General features: G+C 32.0%; 2 protein-coding genes across 2 annotated transcripts; one reads left to right on the top strand and one right to left on the bottom strand.

Annotated features, from left to right (window-relative positions):
• Window positions 1-467: 467 nt before the first annotated feature.
• LOC120262185 (vacuolar iron transporter homolog 2-like) lies at window positions 468-1,278 on the top strand. Its single transcript, XM_039270261.1, has one exon. It carries the CDS (start codon window positions 520-522, stop codon window positions 1,138-1,140), a length of 621 nt encoding a protein of 206 aa, XP_039126195.1. The 5' UTR covers window positions 468-519; the 3' UTR covers window positions 1,141-1,278.
• A 1,695-nt stretch (window positions 1,279-2,973) lies between these two features.
• LOC120260506 (autophagy-related protein 13b-like) lies at window positions 2,974-5,878 on the bottom strand. Its single transcript, XM_039267992.1, has 3 exons — window positions 4,774-5,878; window positions 4,507-4,688; window positions 2,974-3,491 (listed from the first exon to the last, which is right to left on the bottom strand). The coding sequence occupies exons 1-3, from the start codon at window positions 5,644-5,646 to the stop codon at window positions 3,110-3,112; spliced, it is 1,437 nt and encodes a 478-aa protein (XP_039123926.1). The 5' UTR covers window positions 5,647-5,878; the 3' UTR covers window positions 2,974-3,109.
• Window positions 5,879-12,750: the final 6,872 nt, after the last annotated feature.

Below are 12,750 nucleotides of genomic sequence, written 5' to 3'. Positions count from 1 at the left end.
CGAAAATTAATTGATATGATTGCCCTTTAATTTACCTAAAAAAATATATCAAAAATTAAGATAGAATTAACTCGGTCATATTTATATTTTTACATTATTCTCATGATCATGTTTTTTTGGATTTAAATAAAATTTTATCAGCAGACCAACTCATGAAGTTCAGTTGCCCCAAGCAAACATACAAGAAAAAAAAAGTGTGGAAAAGAAAACTATAATATTGTTGCCAAAACCGTTTGCCATACTTATCACACCAAAGCATTTCTGTCCATATTGCATCCATTTTTCTTGTATATATACTACCATGAAGATGATAATGATGACATCATATATATATATATATATATTCAACAATATCTTAATCTTAATTAGTAGTGGAAGCACATAGAATTACTAGTTAGTAACAATGAAAATGAGTCATTATAAAACCATATCAAGAGCGTGTGTTAGCCACACTACTTCTCATTTCTTTCTCTTTATCCTTTCACTTGCACTTGCACTTGCACTTGCACTAGCTCATTCATGGCAGAGACAAGGGTCACTGTGAATGAACCCAAAGAGGCAGACAATGAAAACAAGTATGTTCAAAGAGCTCAATGGCTCCGGGCAGCGGTGTTGGGAGCTAACGACGGGCTCGTGTCGACGGCATCACTGATGATGGGAGTAGGAGCAGTGAAGCATGATGCGAAAGCGATGATGATCTCCGGCTTTGCCGGGCTGGTGGGTGGAGCATTTAGCATGGCCATAGGTGAGTTTGTGTCAGTATATTCACAGTTGGATATTGAATTGGCGAATTTGAAGAGAGTGCAAGGGATGATAAGGGAGGAAGAGGAGATGGAGAGAAGAGATGAGGAAGTAGTAGTGTTGCCGAATCCGGTACAGGCAGCGGTGGCGTCGGCGGTGTCGTTTGGAGTTGGGGCGATGGTGCCATTGATTGGAGCTGGGTTTATAAGAAGGAATGAGGTGAGGATGGTGGTGGTGGTGGTGGTGGTCACGGTGGCGTTGCTGGTGTTTGGAACGGTTGGGGCAGTGCTTGGACGTGGGCCGGTGGTGAAGGGTGGGTTGAGGGTGTTGATTGGAGGGTGGCTGGCCATGGCTGCTACCTTTGGATTGATGAAGCTCTTTGGAACTGCAGGGCTTTGATGTTTCTTTTCTTTTCTTTGTTTGTTGGTTATTTATCTTGGTGTTGTTATTTTGGTTGTGGAAGTTGATGGGGGTGTGTGTTTGTTTGGTTTGTGTTTTGTTGTTTTTGGGAGATAATAAGGAATGATGGGATGGTATTTGTGCTAAAAATATGTTTGTGTTTTGAATATAATTTTATGTTTCCTTTTTTTCTTTTGTTTTTTTTTTATTTTTTAATAAAGTGGATAAATCATAAATTTATTAAAATAAAAAAATATATAGAGAAATACAGCGGTCTGGAACAACAAAAAGAACTAAAAATAACAACGGTTTGAAATCCTCGCCAGAAATGAGGAGAACAATGAACAGAACGATATAAAAGTAGAGAAGAACAACAAGAGTAAGGTAATAGGCTGGATCGGCGAAGACTACCGTCTGGAGACATAGGCCTGCCTAGCAGCAAATAGAGAAGAATTACTCCCAATCAGTAATGTGCACCGAATCGCCGTCCACAGATAATAATATATATATATATATATGATTCGTCGTCCACAGATGACAAGAGGTGCAAATGAAATTTAACGGATGTAATTTTATTATATTAATGTTATGATCAAAATTAAATGGTTAAGATATAAATACTATTTATAAAATATTGTCCATTTTATTTTACATGATTTATAATATTATTTTATTTAAATGAAATCGTTGTATTCAAATTTAATGATTGATAACAATATTTATAGATAATATATTTACAAACATTCTTAAAGAATTGACAACATTTGGCTAGTTTATGGTTGACAACATTGTTTTGAGAGATTTTTCATGTTCTGAAATTGTTGAACGATGGACATCATGATTATATTGTGTTTTTTGTGGATCACTTTGCCCATCTATCTGTTCATTTCAACTTCATTAAGTATTTTGTAAAGATACCAATCACTACCAATGATCTTTTTTTTTTTACTTGTTTCTTATTTTGTTGTGTGATTTTTTTTGTATTTATTTATTAATAAATTTGTGTTCTATTTATTTATTTTAATAATAATGCCATTTATGTAGGTAAAAAAAAAAATGAGTGTGAAAACTAGTCTTAATTTTTTCCCCTTAATCTTGTTGTATAATAATCACTTTTTTATTAATATTAAATTTTGATTGATTTTAATTATCAATCACAATTATTGTGATTTAAAAAGCTTAATGCCACTGTTGCTCTGGTTCTTGTGTTTTAGTATGATAATCACTTTGATCTTGCATACCCTCACAGAGCACTAACAAGAAAAATACTTCATAATACCTGTGATTGAATTTAGATAACCTTTGTCTCTTAAATTTTATAATTAATTAATGTTTTGTGCACCAATTTAACCATGTGACCATATTTTTTTTTTCTTCCAATTTGTTGGGAATCAGAGTACCACTGGTTTGATCAGCTGGACATAACTAATTTACTGTGAAATTAGTTAACAGATTTTATTGTGAAAGCTGTCTTTTTTGTTGAATTTTTGGTTCAGGACTATCTCTTCACCAAATATCTACATATTGGTTTAAATATTATCTCTTTAGTATATTTTTTATCAAATTTATTTTATTGAATAAATGTTGGTCTATGCTTAGGATTTGGTAATAGGACATAAATATTAATCATTCTTAAATATGAATGAATTAGTTATTGTCAAAAATCAACAACATGAAAGATACAGAACATTATAGAAGCTTGATAGATACAAAAAGTATATATATTTATTTTTAAATAAGCTCCAGAGCAAAGTTTCAACTGCTGAAGTTACATTATAGACAAATGTCACACCTTAAATAAGAAGAGAAAATTAGTAAAAACAAAGATTTGCTTCATAATTACATCCGTATATCGATCTATGATTATAATAAAAAAGAAAGAAACAACAAAAACAAATAGATTTCGCGACCTTGGTGAGTCACAAAGAATGCCTAGTTCATATACACAATAAAATTGGCAATAATAAGATTAGTTCATGGAAGTAGATTTCGGAGAATGTGTTCTATTTAATATCCGACATCCTCCCCGCCGTAATAGCAAATTCTTTATCTCTTTGAAGTTCTGCAGCTCATCTAATGCATCTGCAGTGGTTCTTGATTTGAAAATCCTTGAAATAGAGCCAGGATTGCCGAGCTTTATACCCCGGTTGTACATGTCTTTGTTTTGTTCAACCCTTAGGCTCCTAGTTTCAACTTTCAAGGCTTGAGAAGATGTGATGTTGGGCTTGGAAAGATCTTTGTTCAATGGTGCTGCAGTTTTTAGCATTTGTAGAAGGGTGCCAATAGAAGCATCTTCGGACTTTGTGATAGTTAATGGCCCGTCAACCCTTTTTCCGTCGGGTGATTCAATCCTACACAGAAGTGTAATACTAAATGGTGAGTCAAAGTATTTGCAGCAGATGTTAAAGGGTTACTTTGGCTTTGTATCTGTCGATTTCACAATAGATCACATGTGACAAACTGATTAAGAGTTTCAGGAACAGATTTAAATTAGTCATTTCATGCAAGTTACAGAAGACATGCTTGCAAAGTTCTCTTGTGGACTGAAGACAAAAATATTAAGTAGTTCTACTGATGAATATGCACTTGTTTAAACACGGGACAGACGAAAAGGTCAACATCAGGTAGTTGTTTCTAAATGCCAACCTCCTTGAACATGTTAACAAAAGAAACACAAGGGAGTGCATGCAGTCATACTAAGAATATACAACTAATCAACAACATGCCTCCATAAAAACCGAGAATAGTAGAAGGGAGTGCATGCAGTCATCTTAAGAATATGCAACTAATCAACAACATGCCCCAAAAAAAACGGAGAATAGCCGGGTAAAAATTCTAAAGAGGAGTTCCTCTTAGAAAATATTAAGAAGAGTCATCATAGTCACTTTGAGATTAACAAAGTACAAAATAATAGCATATAAGTGTAGAACATAAAACCAAAATTAATGAATTTAAGTTTATCTTATAATTCACTATTCATGACAAACCACCTCCATATATTTTCCAACAAGAACTCTTATAAGTTTGGTCCCAAATAACCAGGGAAAATGCCCTTCCACAACTGAGTAGATTTGAGCATGAGAAAAACTCCCCCTGGTGATATGATCTTTATTTGCTTCCTTCACATTAATTCACAGTTCTCATGCATCTAAATTTCAATACTATCAAAGAGAGATAAAAAGATAGAGTGCTTATCATATAGTTTCAAAATAGTAACCCCAATTTCAAGACAAGAAGATATTGAAGTATGAATAACAGCACTATGATCATCAACCAAGTTGCAGGAAACAAGAATATGCATGAAAATTCAATGGCAAACAGATTGCAATAAGAGCAACTGAACCAGAAAAGGCACAAGAAAGGTACCTCTTGGACGATGCATCGATATCTTCTTTAACCTCCAAGGCAAAAGGGCAATCGATATCTGCCACATCATTCAAAACAGATAACTTGCTAAAGCTTCTAGAAGATAAATTTCTTACTAAACTGCAAGATGGTATCTTCAGTCTATGCAGCTTTCCAACTCCATCTATCCCCAAAGATAATGCCTGCACTAAAGCCATCCAAATCAATGACAAAAAGCTCAAGAGCAATGAACAGAAGATCAATTCAATCATAAGCACTACAGTTCACCTTTTGGAGGGCAATGCCAATCTGGAAACCCCCCATTCTCAACAACTCCTTGTTACCCTTGCCCATTGAAGGAGAAGGAGGCAAACCATGGCTACAAACTGGAGCACTCTCAGTGCGCAATAACTCATTTTGAAACAGAACACATGGATGTGGAGAAGAAGGCAAAGAATTGAATCTCTTGAAAGGATCAGTAGCAGGGCTGCCAACATAATCAGGGATCAATTCAGTAACCATACGAGGAGGAGGCTCCAAGCTCACATCTTCCAATGTCGGGAGGTAAGAGACGACCAAGGAGAGCCTCCCAAAGGGAGTGTCAACTGGATTGAAGCTAAACCTCTCCATCTCTGCTTCCTCTTCCCGAGTGAAAGGCTCCATGAATGGCGAAACTCTAAGGGAGAGACCAACGCCACACCGGCTTGAAGAGCTGAGCTCCCGGAAGAGCTTGTAAGCCGGGAGCATCCTCGCGGTGGCGTAGAGAGATCGAAGCACGACGATCGACTTCTTGTAGACCTTCCCGTACACTGCTGCCACATCAATACAGCAACCAACAACCTCTCTAATCTCATGCTTGATACTCCATCGCTCCACAACCTTCTCATGCTCAAGATGCCGCTGATTGCGCCTGAGGACGACGTCAACGACCAAAATCTCAGCTTTTCTCCTCCGCCATTGCTTGATCTTATCAAGCTCCGCTGGTTGCCCTCTGAGTTGCAGATTGAACCAATCCTCGCGCCTCCGAGCACTCGACGACGGCGAAGACGACGATGGAGATCGAGAATCGAGAATTGTGTGGAAGCTCTTGGAGAAGAACTCGGTGACGTATTGCTCCATGGATTCCTTCTCCGATGACGACAACGACGACGGCGCCGCCATTATCCGAATTCCCGCAAACTTCGCCGGAATTTTATGGATCAATCGAAGCCAAAAATCGCAGAGAATTCAGCAGAGACATCAAGAAAAGATCGTTTTCGCGTGTTCTTCTCGATTGAATTCTGATGAATTTCTAGGGTTTCAATCAAAATCCATGAACTGATAAACATTGATTGGAATTCAATTACCAATTAATATGAATTTTATTTTAAAATAAAAAAAGGGAGAAAAAAAGTTCAAATAGAATCGAACTAAATTTTCAAAAATTAATTATATATTTATATGTAAGTTGTCTTGTGGGGCCCATATCAAAATATTTTTTTTCCCAAAAAAATAAATATAACCACTTTATTTCTGAAATTATTATTATTTTTATTATTAATGTTAATGTTATTTTTAGTAAGTTTTAAAACAGAATTATAAGTTTATTAAATAAATTAAATGTTTATAATTTAAGAAGAAAAGGACAAATTACAAGTAGACTAGTTGTTTGTACTCATGTATTATTGTGTAAATAATCAATCAATGATTTTATGCTTTTTTTTTCTCCTAGAATTCTCTGTTATTGATTCAATAATTGAGTGACAACTGTGCATTATAATTTCTCTTGAATAACAGACAAGGAAAAAATATAAATAATCAAAGTATTTAAAACTTTGGGTTTGAATCGTTTGATAAGTGAACAAAATTTATTTATTTATTTATTTATTTATTTATTTGAGAGGAATACAATGCTCATATCTTAGAGTTGCAAACCCATGCATGATTAACCATTACCCTTTATATTTTTTTAAAAAATATTTATAAAAATTTATTGTTTGGATACTTAATATTACAAGTTGATTTATATTTTTTTTTCAAAAATCTATTGTTTGACCACTTGGTTTTCTTTTACAAATTAATATAGATAATCTAAAAAATTATATTTAAAAAAATATATTTGCAAAATTTTTTGTTTGGCTTTTTGATATTTTATAAATTGCGTTATATGGTAACGAAAAAATTACAAAAATTTATTATTTGGCATTTGATTTTTTATAAATTAATATATATATATATATATACATATAATATAAAAATATATATTTAAAAAATTATAAAAAAATATATATTGTAACTTTTCACTTGCCAAAAATTTCTGTCTCAATAAAATTTACTTTGCTCAGAATGGGAGGATGCAAGTAATATACACTTATAAAAATAATATTTACTTGTATACCTCTTTACAAAGTTTTTATTTCTATATATGTTTTTATAGTTAAAAATTGGCCTCAAATTTTATTAAAATGCATATTAATATTTTGTGTCCTTATGTTTTGTTTCTTAAAATGATAGAAGAGAAAAAGACAAAAAAATAGATTAATTCTTTTATAAAATTTTTAGTTGATTTTTTGCATAAAGGGTATATAACCATATAAGAATGGTTTGTGAATGGTTTGTAAGGTGTGTGTGCATATATCATTTTTATATAGGTACATATATATATATATACTTTTCATTTTTATAAGGGTATGTGATTTTTTTTTTAAAAAAAGCATAAATTAAATTGATTATGGTGATTCAATTTCACTCCAATATAAATGTCTTAGGGTCCGTTTGGTTAGAGGGAATGGGAATATGGAGATGGGGAAGGGGAAGGGGATGGGGAAGGGGATGGGAATATAAATAGGAAAAGAGGATTGGGGATGGGAACAAAAGTAATGTTTGGTTGGAGGGATGGGGATAGGAATAGGATAGAGAATAAGAGAAAATTTTTAGTAAAAATTACTTTTTTTACCCTTTAATATTTTAATTAAATTATATATCTTGTAAAAAAAACAATTATTATTAAATAGCTTCAATTTCTATAAAAAAAATTAAAATGAGTTATTTATTTTTCTAAATAAATTTTTAAAAATTTATACATTTTTAATTGATGAATATAATTTGATTTTTTTATTTAAAAATAAATAAATATCCAAATTTAATTATTTTTTTAAATCACTAAATATAAATAATTCTAATATTTTTAAAAAAATAAATACAATGTATAATATGTCATTTCTTAATTTTTCGTCTAATACAATGTAAATATAAAAAAATACAATGTATAAATACAATGTAAATCATTAAAAATTTAAACAAATATAATATTATGAGGGGTAAAAAGAGTCATTACCTCATCAAGGCATGCTCAATCCCCCAAAATGAGGGGATGAGCATGAAGGGCTTTGAGGGGCATGCACTCCCCCCTCATTCCCTTCCCATGCCCTTTGGTGCATGCCCAAACATGGGCATGCACATGCCACAAGGGTTGATCCCCAATCCTTGGGGATCAATCCTTGCATCCAAACATACCCTTAGTATGTTGCCATTATTTGTCACACAGGTTTGTAAGCAATTATAGTAAGATAGTCTTAATGATGTAACAACACACTAAGATAGCAGATAATGAAGTGCCAAGTTGATTAAATTCAAATCCATGCTATTCAAGGCAAGAAGCAAGCTTTGAAGGAGAATCTGAATTGAAAGCTTGATTGGAAAAAACCAAATTTGGATACTTAATTGGAAACCAACTTTGGTTAAATCAAAATTAAGATCAGTTAACCAAAGATAACATACTTGATGGAGCCTATAGTTGGCAGGTGACTCAGTGAAACTTATGAAGACCCATACCAAGCTGGGCTCTATTTTTGGAGAAGCTCTAATTGACTAGTGGCAAGTTTATTTGAAGTAAAGATTTGATTAAAGGTACTCTTGATTTGAAAAATATCTTGACTAGAGGATGCTTAATTGAAGATTATGAAGACTATCTTTTGAAGCTATAGTTAGAATGTGATGAGATTTGGTTGAAGATTGATTGAAGACTATTGTGGTACGATTGAAGATCACCAAGTTTTGGCATGTATAAAAACCTGCATGAGTGTTTCCGTCAAGGTTGTCAGACCCGGCCCGGGCAATGACCCGGCTAAGCCCAGGGGTCAATGGGTTCAACCGGGTCGAACCGGGGTTGAACCGGGGTCAATAATTAAATATAAAAAAATATTATAATAATTAATAATAAGCAAATATAATATTAAATCCATAATTATATTATAAAAACCTACTCAAATTTGATATTTAAATTGATAAATGACCTTATATACAGTAGAGTTTTCTAATTTGATCATTTATTTTTACATTTTTTAAATATTTACAAATTTAATATATTAATATATAATTATCAAACTTCTTTCGGTGTTATTTATTTATTTATTTGTTTATTGGTTGATTTTGTTAAAATAAATAAGAAATCTAATTCACTAATTCTTATATCTCAATTGAGTTTTTATTTTTGTTTTTAAATTTTTCTTATATTTTTTTATTTAATTAGAATACTTTTAATTTTATATTTTTTTATAATAAAAATTACACTCATTTATTGTTTTATTTTTCTTAATAAATTAAATTTTTTTAGAAAAGTATTTACATAATACATTAATATATTTTTATTTTTTTAAATGTTATTTTTTTGTTGGTATATATATATATATATATATATATATATATATATATTGTAATTCTATTTATTGATTATAAATTATAAATTAATATTAATAAATATACACGATTTTGTGGTTTTTAATGAGAAAATAATAATAAATTATTAAATATTGTAAAAAAATTAAACATTGTGACCCAATTGACCCGGCCGGGTCAACCGGTTCCCGGTTGAACCGCCCGGGTCACCGGCTAACTACCGGGTTTTTTTAATCACCCGGGTCGATGAGGGTATCTGCCTGCCATACGGCGGGCTCTGCTTTTTTTTCCGGTTGAACCGGCCGGGCCGGTCCGGGTCAAACAACATTGGTTTCCGTTAGTATGGCGTAGGAGTTTAACTGGTTGGTTAAGGCAAGTCTTCATAAATAAAATCTTCGATTACCTTTTATTTTGTAGTCAAAATGTACTTACAAGAAAATTTGTTCTTGTATTTTTTGTATTTTCTAGTGGATTTGATTATCTAGACTTAGGCCCATAGACATAGACACGTGGTATCAAGCTGCGTTATCAAATATTTGTGGCTCTTTCTCTTGATTGTTATGATGCATGTGTGCACATTATTGAAAAAAATTACTAATCCACAACTCTTAATAGAGCTAACAGAATGTGTAGTAATACAACTTAACAATAGATCAACGACCTTTGGGTCTATTAGTACACGGGTCGCCGATAGAGCTCTCACCGAGTGGTGAGAGTTCGATTCTCTACTGAGCGCATTTCTGGGAGTTGTGAATAGTGGTTGTGTATGGGTGGTTCATAGACTCACGTGAGCATGCCCCATCCCCATTTATTCCACCGGGACTCATGCACATCCCCTGCCTTTAGTGGGTTCGCCCCGCTCCTCTTTCCCAAAAAAAAAAAAAACTTAACAATAGTAGAAAATTGTTCAATATCTATCAACAATTGGAATCTTAACAAGAAGATAAGAGATAGAATCACATAGACATATATATATATATATATATATATATATATATATATATATATATATACTGTTTTTGCTTGCTTACGTAACTCTTGGAATTAAGCAACTAGTTATAAGATTCTATTAGCTGTCCTCAATCTAAGAGTCTATAATTGCTTCAAGATGATAATTCTTCTTGATAAGTAGATGAAGTCATTCACATTCACATCTTTAACATAATCAAGTGGTATTTGTTTATAAGAAAAAGTTACAAGATGTAAGTTCATGTGAATTATTAATGATGAGTAGAGGATTGAGTCATAATTCAATCCTTAAGCATCTTTTTAATCACATTTTTAACTTCTTATTTTATATGAAACATGCCGAAAGAAAAGGGTATCAAAACAAATTACCATATTGACTAAACTCATCTAGACTTATATAAAATAATTTAATCAGTATATGTATACAATTTAACTAGTTAAATTAATGATTGAATTGAAGTTTAAAATAATAAAATAAATAAGAAATCAATAAAGAGCTCTATCATAGAGATTATAAAACAAAAATTAATAAATCATTACATGAGATAATGAATAAACCAAAGAGATAACCAAAGTGTAAGGGGGAGGTCATGGGTTCAAATCTCTCCCCAACAGATCGTTCCCTCATCGCTTTATACACTCGCTCACCCGGGATTTCTATATTATTCTCATACTCGTCATATATACTCGTACATCCCAGGGCTCTAGTCATTTGCTTAGATCTGCTTTATATTCATAAAAAAAGGCGTTTGTCGTCTATTATTAAAAGTAAAAGACTCAAAAAACCATCTGATATTAAGGTGATAATTAGCTGGAGTGCATACTAAAAATATTATGAATCTTATAAAGATACATGGAGTCCTAGTACTTATCAACTAGAGCATGAGCTTTGTTTGGTTAATTAGTATTAGAACTTGCTCATTTGTTCTCATGAACAAGTAGCCAGTGGTGACCTACTAATGAACAGCAAAAGGGTTATCTTTTTAAGCAATTTGAGAATTAACATTCAAATTATATCAAAAACAAGATCTTCATGACGATCTCCAAGATAAAACACAGTACGGATCTCTTGTATTTGGATTGTAAGGGAGAAAAAAAAAATAGAGATTCATGATCAAATAATTTAATGGAGATAAGTAAAGTGAAAGATTCTCTTGTCCCCAATTGCTAAGCCAATTGAGCAAGCTGTCTTTTATTAGTGTGTATAGAAAGCTCTTTGAAGATTTATTAATGTTTAATTTTGTCACTTTATTTGTTAAGATTCAAGTAATCACAATGTTGCTTTCATTTGGAGCCACAACCATGAAGTTGAGTGGGAGCTTAATCCACCTATATATCATCCAAAGAAGATAATCAAAGGTTTTTAAGTAATAAAAAAATTGTTTTAAAGTGGGGGTTCTGTATATAGCTCACAATGGAGGATTTGCATAGATAAGGGTTTTCCTTTTTTTTCTTTTGTTTGAAAGTGTATATCCTTGGAAAATTTATATTCTTATAACTTTTAATAGATTAAATGCAAAATCATTAAATGCACCTTGAGATCTGATTTGACAGGATGATGATATAAAGATAACTACAAGATTATCATTCTTTAAAAATTATGTTTGTATTTCTACTTATTTCTAATTAATCTTTATAGAATTACTCTCGTCTTTTTTATTGTAGAAACACTTAATTATTTTTGGTATATGAGTTATTTATTAACTTTATTAACTGGTCACAACATTTGTCTGTTTATTATCTTTATGGTTATGTTTTTTTTAAAAAAAAAAATTTTAATATATTCTTACTCTATTTAATTTATTTTACACTATTAATTTACTTTTTTTAAACAAAATTAAATAACCTACCATAGTTAAAAAAAACAAGAGAAACATTAAATTTAAATTGCACATATAATCTTGATGTTATCTACCGTCAATATAATTATCTAATTACTTGTATATCACAATAATCACCACACTTAACTTTTTTTTTAACTTTAATTATTTTCCAAAAAAATACAATTATAACTTGTGAGGATGAATACAAAACCCACATCTAGATATTTATAACACAAAACTCACACCAAAGATATTTACAAAAGAAAAAAAATCCACATATATAACTAAAAAAAAAAAATCCCAATTATTAGAAATATCTTTTGATGTACTTATCTCCAATTCCGACGAAATCTTATCTTCCCACATCCCCCCACCCAATTTCCCCCACCCCCCCTGTGACTCTGTGAGCCGCCCATCAAACCTCAATGACCGGTATTTTTCATTCAAGTGGCAGTTACTCATTAATTTCCCCCCATCCCCTTTAATTAATCCTCCACTTAATCAATCCAAAAACACAAACCCAAATATGACAAAAACCAAAACCCTCCATCACACTCTAGTCCATTACACCCCTACACAACCCACTAATCCTCTCCTTTACTATATATACTCTCATCATCATCATCATCTTCTTCCTCACCATAATCACCAACAAAAGAAATTAGAAAAACACATTAAATCATGAACTCAAGAAAACTCTTATCATCACTAGAAACCACTGTCCAACTCATATCTCCTCCAATCTCACCACCAAACACAACAACAACAACAACAACAACAACAACTGAACCCACAACCACCTTCGATGCCAACGTAA

This window comes from Dioscorea cayenensis, chromosome 5, assembly GCF_009730915.1.
Source record: "Dioscorea cayenensis subsp. rotundata cultivar TDr96_F1 chromosome 5, TDr96_F1_v2_PseudoChromosome.rev07_lg8_w22 25.fasta, whole genome shotgun sequence".
Taxonomy (NCBI): Eukaryota; Viridiplantae; Streptophyta; class Magnoliopsida; order Dioscoreales; family Dioscoreaceae; genus Dioscorea; species Dioscorea cayenensis.
Note: the sequence above shows the minus strand (reverse complement) of the source record. Positions and strands in the feature narration are given on the sequence as shown.

Coding starts and splice junctions, on each gene's coding strand:
- LOC120262185 (XM_039270261.1), top strand. CDS start 520: ATGGCAGAGACAAGGGTCACTGTGAATGAACCCAAAGAGGCAGACAAT.
- LOC120260506 (XM_039267992.1), bottom strand. CDS start 5,646: ATGGCGGCGCCGTCGTCGTTGTCGTCATCGGAGAAGGAATCCATGGAG. Junction 4,689..4,773: donor TTGGCATTGCCCTCCAAAAG/GTGAACTGTAGT, acceptor GCTTTAGTGCAG/GCATTATCTTTGGGGATAGA. Junction 3,492..4,506: donor ATCGATGCATCGTCCAAGAG/GTACCTTTCTTG, acceptor ACTTCTGTGTAG/GATTGAATCACCCGACGGAA.